This window comes from Meriones unguiculatus, chromosome 3, assembly GCF_030254825.1.
Source record: "Meriones unguiculatus strain TT.TT164.6M chromosome 3, Bangor_MerUng_6.1, whole genome shotgun sequence".
NCBI lineage: Eukaryota > Metazoa > Chordata > Mammalia > Rodentia > Muridae > Meriones > Meriones unguiculatus.
Window position 1 is genome coordinate 57474893 of NC_083351.1, and position 18836 is coordinate 57493728.

An 18836-nucleotide genomic window follows, 5' to 3' on the forward strand; every position below is an offset into this window, starting at 1 on the left:
GGTTTGGCCATTCCATAGTAAATAAGATTTACATTTAGACAAAATTAATAATCTGAACAGAGAACTTGAGTTAATCCTGGTTATCAGTGCTACCTCAAGCAATCCAGCTAGGGTCCCAAGAGTAAAGACAAGATACTGAGAAACCAGGAGTGAACTGACTGGTTCTTTGTCTGTGAGCTATTTTATCTAGTCTCTGCACAGTCACCACCATGAGTGTCCAAGAGGTATACAAGATTTGTAGTGATCGAGTGGATGGGGCCATGACCTGCATTTACAGATGGCTCAGCTGCACCTAAGGAATTAAAGGCATTGACTTTGTTTTATTCGCTCTTGAACTCCACTGGAGTCAGGGATGCAGTGTCTTCCAGTCCAAGAATGAAGTCCTCAGGTAACGTCTCAGCTGCTATGTTAGCTAACTGGTCATCAAAAGAACGGAGAGTCCATAGTTTCTCTAATTCGTAGGTTTCTCTGGTTTCTGGAAGCATCAAATGGATCACCATACTGCCTATCGGGAACAGATAAAAATCACAATGAAAAAATTCATTGCTTAAATTTTTATCAATGCATGTCCCTCACCTCGGACTCTTTAGGAGGGCAAATGGCGGACCCCTCCTTTCAAAGCAACGTTGCTGTACCTTTGTTAGCACATCTGCCACTTGGTGTAGAAATGTGGTCAACATGTTAATCCATGGGAATGTTAAGTTGGTCTATCAGGTTTCTCCGGTCATACCCTGTGACAACTGTCTCCCAGTTTCACTTTTCTGCACATCTTGTGACAAGGTTTCAAGGTCAGTAGTCCTATCAGATAGGGCTTGCCTCCAGGATGAAGGACAGCTCTGCTCACAGCAATGCTTCAATGTCCATAGACACCTTTGACAGTTTTAAGTGGAGAAAGTGGAGTAGATCCTGCTACTAAGCATCCTGATCCACAGTATACAACATGTTCCCTAAGCATACAGCAAAACACGAAATGACAAAAGCTGGGAAACCCTGCTTTACAGCCATGCTGTTGCACAGCACAAAAAAAAAAAAAAAAAAAAAAAAAAGTGGGCCTGCTTCATCCTACTTAAAAACACTCTTGGTGTATGCGTGTCAGCTGGCCTTTCTGGCCTTGTGGTTTACCTTATGGGCTCTGAGGCTCAGAGAGCCAGCACAAAGACTACGAAGCTGGTTACTACGATTGTCACAAGAAATACTATGCTTTTTCAGAATGGTCTTGTCTTCATGAAACTGGAATGACAACTGGTGAGCTGGCTAGTTTCATGTCAACTTGACACAAAGCTGTAGTCACCTGACAGGATGCCTCCAGCAGACTGGGCTATGAGCAGGCAACCAATAGGGCATTTTCTTAATTAGTAATTGATGTGATGGTGCCAGTGATGGTGCCAGCCCTGGGCTGGTGGTCCTGGGTTAAAAGAAAGCAGGCTGAGCAAGCCAGTAAGCAGCACCCCTTCATGGCCTCTTCATCAGCTCTCTGCCTCCAGGTGTCTTCTTGGCCTGACTGCTTTCAAAGATGAACTGTTACAAGGAACTGGCCCCAGAGTAGGCACACAGCGGTTGTTTTCACTTAGAAGTATGGATCTGGCTGGGAGGCGTTTTGAAACTACTACTCATCTGTATGGCTCCTTACATAGAAGAGTGTATTCTCCAGAGTACTTCGGTTAGGCAAAGCTTTCACATGTAAATAACACTTCCTGAGTTATAATCAAACTCTTATTACTTGAAATACATTTCAAAAATCTTACCCTTAATATGCACTCACCTTTTTTCCCCCCAGCTGAAACCAAGTTTAAGTGGTAGGAATTTATCTGTAAACTGCACAACAGTAACTTACCAAAATCCACACATAGCCAGTCATCGGTGTCCTTCCCTTCGATCTTGACGTACGGGTCACTTTTACATTTCAGGTGTTTATACTGGGGGGGGAAGCAGGCCGAACATTTAGAAGAGAGAGCAGAGTCTGTGCTTCTACTTAGGGAATGATGGTTTTCATGGACTGAATTTAGGGACTAGCTAACTCATTTCTCACAGCCATCCTCTGCCCCATGACTCAGAATTTAGAAAAAGAACAATCGTCTCTTTTAATCTTCTCCTTGGCTATGTTTCTCTAACTCAAATTGCGCAGGTCCTTCCAAGGCAGCCTCCTCACTCACACCAGCATACCTGAGGTATTCTCTGGTTCTCACCAACATGTGTTCACCCAGCTCCCCTCCACTCACAGGTCTTCAGTGCTGGCTTCCCTCAAGCTCAGGATACACATAAAACATCCCGTGTGTGTTCCTCCCCAGAGAACTATGGGCAGTCTCATGCTCACCAGCACGAAAAAGCTTTTGTCTGATATTAGTGCAATGAAAACTTACAGGAGGCCAGGGGCAGTCTAAGGACAAAGGGAGCTGAATGTGGTTATACATGTCCTTAATTTGGGACAAGAGAGGCTGAGACAGGTCCGCATGCTTTTTATAGCAAGCGCTTTCCCCACCAAGCCATTTTCCCAACCTTCCCCACCTTTTATACTGGGTCTTGTTTTGTAGCCCCCCAGGGGGCCTGAGACTCACCATCCATAGCACCTACATAAACAACGGAGTACAGCAGTGTGCACCTGGACTCCCAGCAGACCCTGGGCTAGCCAGTCAGGCTGAACTGCCAAACCCCAGGTTCCATGAGACTGTCTCAAAAAGTAACTTAGCAGTAGAGGAAGAAACTGGATGATAACCTCTGACCTCTGCGTGAACATCATTCCAAAGGCTGTGAGTGTGGTGGTTTACACTGGCAATCACAGCACCTGAGAGGCTAAGGCAAGAGGATCGATCACACAAGTTTGAAGCCATCATGGCTACAGAGTGAGCCTGTGTCAAAAAAAAAAAAAAAAAAAAAATCTGTAGGGCTCAAACTCCACAAAGATTTAACATGTGTGAGTGTGTGTGTGTGTGTGTGTGTGTACACACACGCACACATCTAAGCAGCATAACTCCTAAATATGAAACATAGTTGAAGGAGGAAGCAACAGACTTCAATTAACCTACATTCAATAATGGATAGAAAATCACATTCCTAAGGGAATAGAGGTCAATGCTCTCAACTAGGCCTACTAAACAAATCATTCCACGTCACAACTGTATAATACTTTTCTGAGCGTACAGGCACAGTCTGTGGCAACACATGTTAACGAGACCACAAAGAGATGAGAAACTCTTAAAAACGTAGCTCTGGCTGGCCTCAAACTTGAGACCTGCTTGCCTCTGCTTCCCAAATGCTGGGATTAAAGGCCTGCGATACCATTCTCATAGGAACGGAATGAAAATATCAACAGAAGGAAACTTACAGATCTGCAGGAATTAATCAGTGCACTTTAGTTACCATGGTTAGAGATGAGTTCGGACAAGAAAACGTGGAGACATGATCATTAACTTTCGGGACACATCAAAAGTATCGCTGCAAGGGAACTTGCAGTGCACACGCATGCACCGAAATCCCAACTGCAGCCAAATGTACACTGTAAAGAGCAGGAAAGGAAAATGTACCATCAAGACACATGACAAGGATGTCCACTTTGACTGTAAGCGCTAGTCAGAACAAATGAAAGAAAAAGCACCCAAACTGGGAAAAAATTCAGAAAGAATTAAACTAGGAATAAACTTCGTAGAAGAAACTTGTGCATGCACACTAAAGGAAAGATGCTAACCAGTGGAGAGATGCCCAGTTTGTGGACTGTTACCATACTGTCACTTCTCAAAGCAACTTCCAGAGTCACTGTAACCCATAAAAAATTCAAGGGTGCATCTGAAAGAAACAGAAGACTCCACAACAACACGGGTATGGGAGCTCTGGAAACCCTAAAACAGCTAATGGAATCTAGAAGAACAAGTTGATGGAATTATATACTTGGATTTTAAAACTTTCCATGGGGCTAGAGGTGGGGGGGGGGGGAGATGAATGTTAAGGTGCTTAAAGCCTGAGTTCATCCCTAAAACCAAACAACCACCACCCAAAAATTTAGTACAAAGCTACCTAGTCAGTATATACACAAACCAATGAAATAGCATCTAGAAATTAACCCTCATATATACAGTCAAACTCAAGTGCCGAGACCTTTCAGTGGGAAAATGGGGATAGTCTCTGAACAATCAGTACTAGAAAACTTTATAAAAACTCACTCAAAATTGTTGGAGGATGTTTTTGTACACTATGTGTTCAGATGCTGATTTCTGTGCCTTGAGATCTGATGTGGGCTTTGTCATGATCACTGATCACTGTTGTGTAAACACTGCTCCCCAATTATCTCTGATTGGTTAACAGAGAAGCTGAGCAGCCTATACCTGGGTGAGAGAACACAGGGAGGCTGGACTTTCATTCTCAGTCACGTCTCAGGCAAGGACCACAAGATGGACAGAAGAGGGAGAGGAAGGACATGGCCATGAGGACTGACCTGATGGAGTAGAAGCAGCCCAGGCAGGAACAATATGGCAAGTAATTCGGAAGTGGCCAGGCTAGCCCAGAGCGATACCGAAGATGAGTATCTGCCCAGCTACAGTGCTTTACAGCTTACTAAATGTAATAGGTCTGTCTCATGATTTGGGAGCTACAGCGGGCATGGAGAAAAAACAAAACCTTTAATTAAAAACAAAATGGATTAAAATACTTAAGCTTAAGACTTGAAACTAAGGCTCTTGAAAGAAAAAGGAAAATTGCTCATGAGAATGAAATAAATCCTGGAGCTAGAGATCTATAATCCAGTGGCAAGATGTTCACTTGGTGTGCTCAAAGACCCTGGGTTTCAATCTAGTACCACAACACCTCAAATGACACTACCCACAGGTCAAATGACCACCCACAGAACAGCAGGCTTTGCAGGGACAAGGAATTCATATGCAGAAAGCACAACTCTTAACAAGAAAACAGATTTAAAAAAAAAAGGTAATGTATACCTTTGGGAGACAGACAGTCTCCCAAAGAATTTATACAGCAACAAAATCTAGTAATGATTATATTACTAATCAATGCAAGTCCAAGCTATGGCATACTGTTTCATACCCATACAGATACCTACTATCAGAGAAGCAAAGTGGGAATTTTGGTCTGAATGTGGAAAAAATTTGTAGACACTGACACTTCTAGTAAGAATGGAAACTGCAGTGCAGTCAATTGTATTTGAAGTTCCTTAAAAAGTTAAAAACTGCACCCTGGACATTCAGGCTTTTGACTCCAGCAAGATCGGAGCGTGCCAGGTGAGCAGGCCTCCAGCCTGAGGTCAGTGTGTGTCTGGGGTTCTGACTTCTAAGATTCCAGTGGTCACTGCAGGATCCTGGGTGTACTGCTGTGTTCCCAGACGTTACTTTGGGCCTGTGGCCACAACCATAGCCCCTAGGTGGTAGGCAGACTTACTTCATAGGGCCTGAAGTTTGGTACCTTCTCGTAGCAGTTACAGACTCCACTTGTCCTCCTTAGTGCTTAGGGTGTGGCTCACGCTTGGTCCTGCTGGCACATACCCAAGACAGGATCACCTCAGCAATCAATTTGACAATCAACACCAAGTTTCACTAGTCCACACAGCAGGTACAGGACAGCGGTTCTCAACCTTCCTAATGCAATGACCCTTTAATACAGTTCCTCATGTTGTGGTGACCCCCAAGTATAAAATTATCTCAATGCTACTTTGTAAGTGTAATTTTGCTACTGTTATGACTCATAACGGAAACATCTAAAATGCAGGATATCTGATACACAATCCCTATGAAAGGGGGTCTTCACCCACAGGTTGAGAGCCACTTCTCCAGAAAGCATTTCAGAAAACAAAATATCCAGGCTCAGATGAGGAAGTCAGAACACACCTTCTCCAACAGACAGGTAAAACAAAACCACAAACCCACAAAGAATATGACTCACCCACCACCTATACCAACCCTCTAACTCCCATAAGAGAATCCAAAACTAGAGATAGCTTAAATGCCTGACAAAAAAAAATCCAGAACTTTATTTTTTAAAAGAATTTATGATCACACAGAAAATTCAAAGAGGTGCACAAATTAAGGAAATCTATTCAAGATTTTCATAAAGAGAAGCTGAAGTGATTATAACAATTACTAAATTGAAGGTGAAACTCTTAAAATGTGGAGAAAATTTAGCAAAGAGATTGAAACATTGAAAAACAATATTTGAAATAAAAGAAATGGTCAATTAAATAAAAAACACAAACATCAACAGACAAGGCTATGGAGAACAATTCCATTATGACCAAATGGGCTCCATCCAAGAAAAGCAAGATTATGAGAGCCTGGCTAAATAAGTCTGACCCACTCCATGGCAGACTTCATTTTCTTGCTAGACAGAACAGGCCAAAGGAAAAAACAGAGAAAAGGGACAACCAATCAGAAACAGCCAAGACATCTGCCCTGGGGAAGACAGGGTTGCTTAACTTCTGGTTTGAAGGGTGCCAGCCAATCCCAATTAAGGTCACAGAGCCACAGCAGGAATTTCCCTTTCTGACTTTAAAAGAGCTTTAGCGCTCCCCTCAGGGTTACTGCCATGTTATAAAGGTGATGACCCCAGCATGCTGGACTTCTGCATATTCCGGACCCTAAAAGTTCAACATTTGCAAACGTAATTCGCAAACATTCAATAAACGTAATACACCATATAAATAAACTTAAGGAAAGTAACCACATAACTATTTCAATTGATGCTGAAAAGGGTTAGCATGTTTTCGTGATAAAAGTTCTAGAGACTTTAGGAGTAGATAGAACATACCTCAACAGTCAAAGCTACTACTACATACAACAAACTGGTAGCTAATATTATGTTAAATGGAGACAAACAGTATTTCCTCTAAACTCAGGACCAAGAAAGGATGCCCACTCATCCTCTCTTATTTGATGTAGTACTGTAAGTCTTAACTATAAAGATTAGATAAGAGAAAAAGTAGAAAATAAGTAAGTCAAACAAGGCTGCTTGGTGGCCTTTAATCCCAGTACTCCAGAGGCAGAGGCAGGCATAGCTCTGAATTCAAGGCCAACCTGGTCTACAAAGTTCCATAACCCTGTCTTGAAAAACAAAAAAGAAAAGTCAAACTATGTCAATTTGCAAATAAACTGGGTGTGATGGCACAGGCCTGTCAAAGGCAGTTAAAAGGATGCATCTCAAGTTCCAGGCCAGCCAGTGCTTCACAGCTGACACCTGTCTCAACAACAAAAAAATAAAAAAGGCAAACAAGCCTCCCATTTTAAATGGCATGGTTCTTTACATAAAATACCTGAGAGTCTACTAGAAAACTCTGAGCCTGATAAAAACTTGAAGATACAGAATACAAAGTCAATGGGTCAAATATTTTTAATTACCTTTATGTATACTAACAATGTACTCTCAGAGAAAACAAGTGGGAAAAATATCCCATTAAAAATAACTTAAAAAAGAAGTATTTGGGAATATATCAAGCCAAAGAAGAAAAGGATCTCTACAATGGAAACTTCACGACACTGAAAAAGAAAAATCCCAAAGACACAGAAGGACAGAACTTCCATGCCCCTGGATTGGAAGACAGTGTGAAAATGCCTTTACTATCAGAATTAATTTACTGATTTAGTGCAATACCTATCAAAATTTCAGTGTTATATTTCACAGATTAAAAAAAAAATGTGAAACAACAAAAGACCATGAATAGTGAAAGTAATCCTAAGGAGTAAGAACAATACTGACCAAGTTATACCACAGAGTTACGGTGATAAAGACAGCCTAGCATGGATATAAAAATGGGCAAGTAGGGGCTAGAGAGTTGGCCCTGTAGTTAAAGAGCATGTATTGCTTTTGAAGAGGATGTGGGTTCAGTTCCCTGCACCCACATGGTGGCTCAAAGCCATTAGTAACTCCAATTCCAGGGGCTCAAACACCATCTTCTGACCTTCAAGGGCACCAGACACACAAGTGTTGGACATACATACATATATACATACATACACACATACATACATGCAAGCAAAACACGCATATACATAAAATTTTAAAGTCTAAAAAAATATAATAATTAAATCATTTGTAGACCAATGGATAGACACAGAAATAAAACTATGCTGTACCTACTTAATTTTAAAGAAGACAAAAACAGATAGTGGAGAAAAGGCTGATTCAGCAAATGATACAAGGTTAAACTGGACATCTACCTACAGAAGAATTAGATTAACATCTTTCACCTTATGCAAAAAAAAAAAAAAATACTCCATGAATCTAAGGCCTCAATATAAAACTTGAAACACTGGAACTTTTAAAAGAAAATACTCTTAAGACATTGGGGTAGGCAAGAACTTGCTGAATGGAACCCCAGTAGCCCAGGAATTAACCCCATGTTATCAACAGATGGAGATACATGGAAATAAAAAACCTGGTTAATTTTACTGTGTAATGTTTATTATTCACAAGTTCTTTATAATAAACCTTAATTTAAAAGAAGTTAAGAAAAAGGTAACTACATGATCCAAATAGTCTACCTCTAGGTGCACACCCAGAATAATTAAAAGCAAGAAAATGAGCAGAGAGTTCTATGTCCCTATTTAAAATCACAGCAGTCACAACAGCTGAAAGCTGGACAAGACTCAAGTGTCCCCAGGGGGTGAATGGATAAACAAGGTGCACACACACAGCAGGATGTTTTTCAACCTTCAAAAGAAAAGAAGTAGGTGGGGGTGTAGCTCCCTGATAGAGCACTTCTCGAACTCTGGGCTCAGGCCCCATCACTGAACAAGAAAAACAACCAAACAAAACCCGGCACATGGCTACAGCGCATGCACACCTTGACAAACGATTGAGTGATATAAACAAGTCACCAGGCCAAACGCTACATGGGATTCTACTTGTTAGATACTAGAAGTCAAATTCTTAGAGACAAAGTGAAGTAGTAGTTTCACAAGAAGAGAGAATAAAGAGCTACTGTCTACTGAGCAAGAATTTCGGTCCTACAAGAAGACTAAAGTTCTGGAGAGGGATAGTGGTAACGCATGGACCACTCTTCTATACACTTAATTAATTAAAATCGTTAGGACCTAAATTTTATATTTACAGCAAATGGCAGCAAAATTTATTTTTCCTTGTTGAGGCAGTTTCTTAATAGTCCCCAACTATGTAGACAAGGATGACCTTAAACTGATATTCTTGGCTCCACTTCTCAAGTGCTAAACAAAACTTTCTTGACCTTGCATTGCTTGCCCTTCTCATATAAACATTTTGTAAAAGTAATTTGTACTTCTTTACTCTTCTGAAACTTCTCTGAAAAACCTCCATTTTTTTTTTTTTTTTTAAATACTCAAAAGCCTTACAGTCTTGGTACCTTTTCATCCATAACCCTGCTGCTTGCCTTGCAACTGTCTCCATCTTTCCTGGTCTTCCTGTTTTCAATTACTTCCTAGGAATCTTCTTACAGTTGATCGATGGTGGTGACACACACCTTTAATCCCAGGTGGATTAAAGGTGTGTGTCACCTTTAATCCACCTGGCGGAGGCAGGAGGATCTCTGAGTTCAAGGCTAGCCTGGTCTATAAAGTGAGTTTCAGAAAAGCTAGGGCTACATAGAGAAACTCTGTCTTGGTAAGGGGGGAGAAAAAAAGAGAAAGAGGAGGAAAAGGTAAAGGAGGGGAAGGAAAGAAAAATCTTTCTCTACTCTATCATATTACACCAGGTCTGCTTTCAAACCCATTTTTATTTTAAAGCCTTCTCTAGGTATCCTAGGCTGTTCTTCACTGCCTTGTCTGTGACCAATTTTTACCAAGGTAAGAATGTCTACTCATCTTTCGAATGGTGCCATAATCTGCCAGACACTGCTTCTATACACTTTTTTCCTGTTCTCAATCAATCTAACTGGAAAATGAACCCTCCTTAAAGTCACAGGGCAAAGACTGCATGTATTTCACTTTCACCTTCCCGATACTGCACAGTGTCTGGGGAACACCTAGGCAGACGGGCCTGGGCTCTGGTAGCTACACAAGGTACAGTAGGCAAACTACAAAGCAGAGTTCCTCTGTTGGTTTCTGCTTCAGGTTTCTGCCTTGAGTCCCTGACATGACTCAATGAAGGACTATGGTCTGTAAGCTAAAAACACAACACATCTTTCCAAAGTTACTTTGATCACAGTTGTCATAGCAACAGAAAACAAATTAGGACAAGAAGCATTGCCCAGAACTTTTTGAAAATTTATATAGCTGTCCAGTATGAAAGAAATCACAGCCACATGTGGAAACTGAGCATCTGAAATGTGGCTTGTATAAATGAAGAACTGGATTTCAAAGTCTGATCTACATTCGAATAGCATTTCTGAAAATGGAGAGGTTAGGAGTGCTGGCTGCTGGAGTGAAGGTCCCAAGTTTGGCAGCCATGCTTGGTGACTCACATACATATACACAGCTATATAATTTAAAATAGGTTTTGGACACAGGGTTTCTCTGTGTAGCTGTGGCTGTCCTGGACTCACTCTGTAGACCAGGCTGGCCTCGGTCTCAGAGATCTGCCTGCCTCTGCCTCTGTCTCTCAAGAGGGTGGGATTAAATGCACCACCACGCTCGGCTAATTTCAAAGGATATTAAGTGCTTGCAGAGTTGGCTCCCAGGTTAGCAGCACTTGAGCTTAAATCCCAAAAACTACACGGCACCTCATAACTTCCTTTAACTCCAGTTCTGGGGGATCACACACTTTCCTCTGACCTCTGTGGGCACTAGGCTTACACATAAATAAAAATAAATCTTTAAATATCTTTCAGTAGTCACTTGTGGCTACAGGCAATCACACAGGTGCTGTTCTAGAACAGACTTATACCGTCTTCCAGCTTGTTTTAGGTTATTCTTAATTTTTTCCTGTCACAAAAGACAAGAAGTAGAAATACCTGGATTCAACAAAGGAAAATACATGTGCCCACGCCTTTCACTATGAAAGGCTATGCATTTTTCTTGGAAATTCTGAAACTTGGGCTTTCTCTGTAGCCTCTCACAATGGTTATCCTGTTACTCCCACCCAAGCGTACCAAGTTACTCTCTAGGTAAAGGTTCAAGACAAAAGATCACATCCTACCATCTTCACAATGTAGTAGGCCATAGCGTGTAAGTGTCGGGTGGACGTCCCGCTACTAATTATAAAGTAGTCTGTGTATCTCATTTCCGGAGGCACCTTGATCACACAAATGTCTCTTGCATTTTCTTGCCTCAGAAGTGAAACCAGCATATCGATGTCAAACTTGGCACCAGTGTGACCTGAAATGCAGAAATGCTTGTGTCAGATGGCCAAGAAAAAACAAAACAAAACAAAAATAGACCTACATGTATCCAGAGAAGCAGACGCACACGAGACAGTAGAACTCTTCACCCAAGAGTGTATTTATATCCAACACCAGACAGGAGGATCCCAAGTTCAAGGCTAGTCTGAGCAACTCACAGGAGACAGTATCTAAAGCCTGGGGATGTGCTTCAGCAGTGGAACGCTTGCCTAGCATGTCCAAGGTCCTGAGTCCGATCCCCAAAACCACCTCCACTCAAATCAAAACCAACCAAGCAAGCAAAAATCAGCTCAAAACTGAACCTGTCATAAAGCACCGCTCAGCTTTTCTAGGCAGAATGCTCAGATTGCACAGACACCGAATGCTGCAGCACAACTACTGCTCCACCCAAGTGGAGGCAGTAGCAAATGACTTTCTATTCACTACGACTGAAATGAACGACATACAGCAAATGCAGAGATGCCACCCAAAAAGCAGCAGCATGGTTTGGGGGAGAGGTCGCCATCCTAGGGCATGGGGCATATTAAATCGAATCGCAGCTACAAAAGGTTGCTGAACTATAAATTGTGAGACTTAAGAGTTAGGTTCTCAACCAATATCTGGTCCACAGCCTTCAGCGGATACGAAGAAACACAGAGCTACCGAGACCAATCAGTCCATTTCCTCCGACCCTGGGTAGATCGAGAGGCGGGTGAGGATCCTGGGGCGGTGATGCCGGGTAGCCACATGCCTGGAGTTTTGAGGAAAGCACACCGGCCTCCCGGTCTCTTCACTACCCCAAAAGCAAGTCGGAGCCAGCTACCTCGCAAGCCCCTTCTAGCTCTGCGTCTGCTCCAGTTCTGCGACTCACCCCCGAGTCTCGCAGAGAAGCCCAGGGCCTCCCGGGTCGGGCCCGTCCGCCTGCTGTCCCGTCCGCGTACCTGCGGCTGCCGGCTGCGGGCGAGCGTCGCCATCGGTCGGCTCCTCCGGCTGAGGCCCACGGTGCAGGCCGCGCGTCGGGCTCGGGGTCAGGCAGGCCGCAGGCCCCGCCGGAGGCCATCGCTCGGTCTGCCGCGGAAGCCTGGGAACCGAAGGCACCGCGGGGCCAGCTCGAGGGCAGAGCACCCCGTGCCACAGCAGCGTACACAGGCGGCGCGCGGCCAACCCACCGGGACTCATGGCCGTCGGCGCGACTTCTCCGCGGGAGGCGCCCGCCCAGCGGCTCCAGGATTCTACGTCACGGAATGGGCGGGGCTGTGACCGAAAAGCTGAGAGGGGCGGGCACTGGTTGGGGAGTACTTCATCAAGAAGGAAAGGGGCAGGCTTGGCACAGGCTTTTAATCCCAACACTGGGGAGGCAGAAGCAGGAGGCTGTACAGAGTGAGTCCCAGGACAGCCACAGAGAATGCTGTCTCGAAAAAATAATAAAATAAAATAAGCCCAAACAATCTTCATGGGGCTGGAGAGATGGCTCTTCAGGGGTCCTGAGTTCAATTCCCAGCAACCACATGGTGGCTCACAACCATCTAAAAATCTGTCTGTCTGATGCCCTCTTCTGTCTTGTACTCATACATGCAAACAGAGCACTCATATACATAAATAAACAAATACATCTTAAAAAGAAATTAAAGGATTCCTACCTCCCCTTTCCTCTACCCTCTACCTCTCTCTCCCCACCTACACCTCAAACCCTAATTCGTCTCTTTCCTCTTCCCCAAATATGCAGAAATTAGCCCTGTCAGATGGAAATGAAATATTGTGTAGTCATCTCCCATTGTAAAAAAAACAAAAACAAAAACAAACAAGCAAAAAAACTAGATTCAAGAGGTAGAGAGATGGCAGAGATATCAAACCAAAAACATGGCTGAGGAGGTGGTAGGCTCCGGGGAGAAACCTATTACTACTGTTTTCCTAAATGTAAATGTTGTCAATCTTCCTTTTAAATGCTTAGGTTTACCCTTATGGATTAATGCTAGTCTTAGCCTTGGTCAGAATAACTTCTTCTTTTCAGTGGGCAGCAGTTAAAGCAGAGACCCGTAACTGGTCAGAGTGCGGAGATTATGTGAATGCTGAGTGCGTAGCCCTAAAGGGGGCCACTGTGTCAGGCCCACCCTAAGGCTCAGGGAGCAGCATTGTGCAGGAATGTAGAACTGTACGGACTGGGGAGAAGGGTTGTGAAATGCTATCTTAGGGGCACGGCTCACTGCAGCCATGGCTATCTGCACAAGAGCAAACCAGTCAACATTACAACACAGATGGAGGAGGGGCTCATGAGGCCTCACCCCTACCTGAGGAGCTATTGGCAACAGATGACAATTACTGAGGGAGAGGAGTCATTTTTCTTCCTCAGGGTGGCCATTGGTAGGCTGCCCATGCTTCTGCGGACGGCTGCACGCCATGTGCATAAAGGCAGCCCTGAACTCAGCGGGCTATAAAAACAAAAGGGACATGAAGGTGAGAAGAGGGTTTGGGGAAGTGGATGGGAGATTTGGGATAGATATTATCAAGACACGTTGTATGCATGTATGACATTGCCCAAGGATATATTTTAGAATATTCCTTTAAGGGCTGGAGAGATGGCTCAGAGGTTAAGAACACTGTTTGCTCTTCCTGTGTTCCTGAGTTCAATTCCCAGCAACCACATGGTGGCTCACAACCATCTATAGAGATCTGGGGCCTTCTTCTGAGGTTCAGGTGTACATGCAGACAGAACATTGTATGCATAATAAAATAAATAAATCTTAAAAATATGCCTTTTAAAATATCCTGATTCCTTTGAAAATGTGAAACCTCATGAAGAAGCTCTGTTACCGAGGATTAATGTGGGACAGAGACTGGGGAGTAAAGGCCTTATTTGGGAAATAATCTTGGGTCACCCTACAGCACTTTCATGAAGTTTCCACCAGTGGACATCAGTGTAGGGACCACCTCAGGGAGAATGCTGGTATGACCAGGGTCATACACCTAGTGGACAAGCTGAAAGAAAAAACTAAGTCTCTGAGAAGTTTCCAGAGTAGCCTCAGGACCTGGGACATCACCAATTATACAGTCGGTATTCCCAAGCTATCTATACTATTAACTCCTAAAAACAAAACAAAACAAAAAGGAACACCAAGCATTAATTCTAGGAAATGCTTTATCAAATTCAAAAACTTTCCAGGAGTGGTAGTGCATGCTTTTAGTCCCACACTTGGAAGGCAGAGGTAGATGGACCTCTGTGAGTTCAAAGGCAACCTAGTAAGTTCAAGGCCAACCAAGGTTACATGGTAAAACCCTGTCACCAAATAAATGCAGAAAGTAGTATAAGTACCTATGTGTACCACTCCAAATGTTTACAATTGTTCTGTTGCGTTTGAAAATAAGAAACGTAAATTATTATAGCCGAAGCTGTCTTCTCTGTTTTCTAGTTCTCATTGCTTCCTCTTCAGTTCCATTTCCCCACAGGTATGAATTTGGTACTTCTTGCTGATAAAAGAGACTGAGATCCCTGGCAACTCGATCCCCTGAGACCTAAGTATCTTCTCAGGTATTTTGTTACAGTGGTTAACTAATACCCCACTCCAGTCAACTTTCAAATGTGCATCTCTAGTCTGCTCCTGTCTCCCAAGTCGTGAACTTATGTAACAGTGGCATATTTCCACTTGAGTGTTTAACAGCATCTCCAACACAAATGTCCAACAGCAGGCTACGGATCTGTAGCCCTCTCCCTCTAATTATCTAAGCAAGTCCTGCATGCTTCTTCAAAAGATGCCTAGAATGATACAAGATATGATGTGGATGAGACATTAAAGCATGCTTAAGTAAGGGCTGGTGAGATGGGTCAGCCCATAAAGATACCCACTGCCACATCTGATGATCTGAGCTCAATTACTAGAGTCCCTATAAAAAAACATAATAAAAATATTTTTAGTTACATAAATTTTTAAACCTATATTGTATGTTTGGACAACTTGTGTGAGTCAGTTCTCTCCATGTGCCACGTAGTTTCCGAAGATTGAACTCAGGTTGTCAGGGTAGATAGTCTTTACCTACTGAGCCATCTCAAGGACCTGAGTTACGCACTATAAAAGGGCAAAGTTCGTGGTGTGTTAAATACTTCTCAATACAACTCTAAGAAATGAGGAGCAAGAAGGCAGAGATGAAAAGTATAAGTAATGATGGCCTTTCAAGAGACCTCAGTCTAGAGATGGTTTGCCTTGCAAACACAAGGACCTAAATCTCACCCTAGAACCCATTTAAAAAACTGGATGTGGTGCTGTGCACCTGTAACCTCAGCACCGGGAAGGCAGAGATGGCCCCAGGGTTCACTGACTAGCCAGCCTGGCCTGCTTGGCAATTCAAGGCCTGTAAGAGACCTCAGAAAATGAGGTGGATGACACCTAAGAATGATACCCAAGTCTGTCTTCTGTGCACACACACACACACACACACACACACACGGAAAGTTGTAAGTAACCAAAAAAAAAAAAAAAAAAGAGCACAGGCAATATTTCAAAAAGTCACACTGCCTGCTCATTATGGCTCTGTAACAAGAACTTTATTATTTGATGCCAAAGTAATAAGAAAAAAAAAATTACAGTCTCGACCTAAGGACAAAATTACATCTTTAGATCGTTAGTAAGCAGACGGAAGAGACTGTCAGCAAACTGTTATTGACAACGGCTTTGACCTGTGCAAGCACAGAAAGGGATGAAGCAATGACAAGATGCTGTGGCCCTTTCTAGAGCTCTGAGCTTCCTTTCATGTCACAGCGCTCTGCTGACTACCTCCCTGTCTCCAGGAGGTGGAGGCTTCCTCTCTCCTCTCTGGGGTTCCCTGCTCACTCTCCTCAGCAAGGGCAGCCTGTTCTGCCCACTCTCCAACATCTGAAAGTGGCTGCTCCACAGGTTTCCAGTGGTTATTCCCAAAGCAATATGTCCTCCATGGGCAGAGACAAAGGGCTCGCCTCATGGTTGCAGCATTTTTCACTCTTCATTCTCATGATTTATGATAAAGACAGATAGCTTCTTTCTACTTCCTCCCTCCCTTTCTTCTTTCCTTTTCCCTTTCCTTCCTTCCCTTCCTCCTTCTCTCTCTTTCTGACAATGTTTCATGTAGACGTGGCTGGCCTTCAACTCCCTATGTAAGAGGATGAGCCGCCTCTACTAACACTGATCTGTGGAGCCAGTGAGCTCTGGGGTGGGAGAACCAGCCTGGAGCGATAGTGAGACTGGAGACATGTGGCAGGAGGAAGGACCGCTCCTTCATGTTCTGGGCCTGTGTGCCCCGGTGCACAGAGCCGTGTGACCCCCACCTCTGCTGCGGGTGGCCAGGATTCAGGTTAAAACTTCCTATTTCCTTATAGGACGTGGCCAGCTAGCACCTGCAATTCCTCTCCATGCAAATGAAGCATTCTCAGTGCCTCATCCCCAGCCAAGGATGCACACTCACCCCGAAAACCCCTACCCACTCCCCAAGGTTTATATAGCCTTTATTCCTCCCAATAAAGGAGAGCTGTTTCGGTGAAAACGGTCTCAGAGAAGGCCCTAAGCTTCATCCCTTCAGCTTCAGCGTCAGCGCACAGTGGTGCCTGGACACCCCGAGGCCAGAAGCAGAACCCGGACTGACACTGATCCTCCTGACGCTTGCCTCCCAAGTGCTGGGGTTTTAGGTGTAATCCACAGCACCGCCGGAGAATTGTTCCCCATGTGTCTGCTAGCATTGCTATAACAGAATACCACAGACTGGATGGCTTACAGGACAGGACGGTCGCTGTTCTGGAGACAAGAAACCTAAGGTCAAGGTGGTGGCAAGGTGGCTTCTGGTGGGGCCTTTCTTCCTCACTTGTAGGTGGCCACCTCACACAGCCCTTTCCTCGGTGCTCTTTCCCCTTGTAACGCTTCCTCATCTTGTAAGGACATTCGCCATTTCAGCTTCTGCCCTCATGAAACTTCTTTTAATCTTAATTAACTCCTTAATGCTTCAGCATTTAAATCAGCAGTGGGTTGGGACACGCAATTCAGAGCATAACAGTTGACTTTGTTGGATGTTCCTTGGTTTATGATGGAGCATGTCCTAAATAAAATAAGTTTAAATAACATTCTAAATTGTAAATTAAGCACGGTAAGTAAAGAATGGGATGCGTACAGTGCACCTTACCTACCCGACATCCTCGCTAAACGCATGGCCACAAAGGGCCGGTGTTTCTCCTCAAGACTGTGCCACGTACTGGAAATTGGGTGGCCACTACCCCAAATCAGGGAGAATGTTACATACCACATAGTCTATCCTGGGGGAGGGGACTCAAAATTAAAATCTGATCTCCAGTTTCTACTGAATGTGCATTATTTTCAATCCTTCGGGTCACAGACCATGCGTGACAGCTGAGGGACATCTACCCAATCCCTCTTGGAAATGCCTAGAAATCCTTCAGCCCTTCAAAAAAATATGTTGATTTGGGGCTGGAGAGATGGCTCTGTGGGTAAGAGGATTTGTTCTTGCCGAGGACCAGGGCTTGACTCCCAGCCCCAACATGGCGGCTAACGACAGTCTGTAACTTCAGTTCCAGGGAGTCTGACTCTCTCCTGTCCTCTATAGGCACCCACACATGTAGTGGTGCACAGACGTCCCGATATCCGTACGCCCACAAAATATCAAGAGATATCTTAGAATGTTGATTAGCAGAGGAGCTCTATGTTCCTCATGATAATTCTGCACCAGTTATATGTTCTAACGGCATCCTTGACCACTTTGTTGTATGAACATTCATGTTCTTAATTTGGTCTTTTAATAAGTTAAATTTTTATTTATTTATTTATTTATTTTTGAGACAGAGTATCACTGTGTAGACCAGCGGGCCTTGGGCTCACAATCTTTCTGCTTCAGCCTTCCTGGCTAAGAAAAAAATATGTATTTTATTTACCGAAGTTGGTGGTTTTCTTTTCACTTAACTTTTTATTGTCTTGTTTAGGAAATTCAATTGTCCCAGAGCCACAAAAAAAAAAAAAAAAAAAAAAAAATCTGTCTATGCTTGTAAATTTTAAAGTTGATCTACTCAGTTCTATTGCTGTGAAGAAACATCCTGATCACAGCAACTCTTGTGAAGGCAAGCATCGAATTGTCATCATGGCAGGGACTGTGAAGGCGTGCAGGCAGACATATGCTGTAGTGGCTGAGAGTTCTACATCTGGATCCACAGGAAGCAGGAAGAGAGAGCCACTGGGCCTGGCTTGAGCTTTTCGAACCTCAAAGTCTACCCCCAGTTGTAGGCACTAGTTTTTCAAATGCTACTTTATTTGGGGGTTCCTTAAAGCTTATACCTTGCTTCCAACCCCCCAATCCTAGGTAGGGAAAAAGGAAGGTTGCAAGGGGAAGGGATGTAGCTCTCTTTACTTCTTCCTGTTGGGTAGGGTCACAGGATTCTTTCGGGGGCAACACCAATATCCATCATCAGGAAATCCAGAAGTCCAGGGAACCAGCAAACCAGCAAGAGCAGCAAACAGTCCTCCTCTGACTCCTCCAAGCCACCACCCCTTCTTCCTCTGGGCTGTCATATTTATATCCCTAGAACTCCTTAGACTTCAACTAATTCCTGCTGGCTAAGAGCCCCTCTCAGAGCCAGTATAAGGCACATAGC

The 18836-nt window shown here is 43.7% G+C and overlaps 1 protein-coding gene across 2 annotated transcripts; it reads right to left on the reverse strand.

Moving 5' to 3' along the window:
- Window positions 1-162: 162 nt before the first annotated feature.
- Window positions 163-12463, reverse strand: Malsu1 (mitochondrial assembly of ribosomal large subunit 1). 2 transcript variants are annotated; one of them, XM_021641788.2, is made up of 4 exons: window positions 12163-12463; window positions 11041-11219; window positions 1835-1916; window positions 163-505 (listed from the first exon to the last, which is right to left on the reverse strand). In XM_021641788.2, the coding sequence occupies exons 1-4, from the start codon at window positions 12398-12400 to the stop codon at window positions 321-323; spliced, it is 684 nt and encodes a 227-aa protein (XP_021497463.1). In that variant the 5' UTR covers window positions 12401-12463; the 3' UTR covers window positions 163-320. The 2 variants fall into 2 exon arrangements, with proteins under 2 accessions (XP_021497463.1, XP_060236014.1); XM_060380031.1 differs by having other exon boundaries at window positions 12093-12433.
- Between the last annotated feature and the right edge of the window lie 6373 nt (window positions 12464-18836).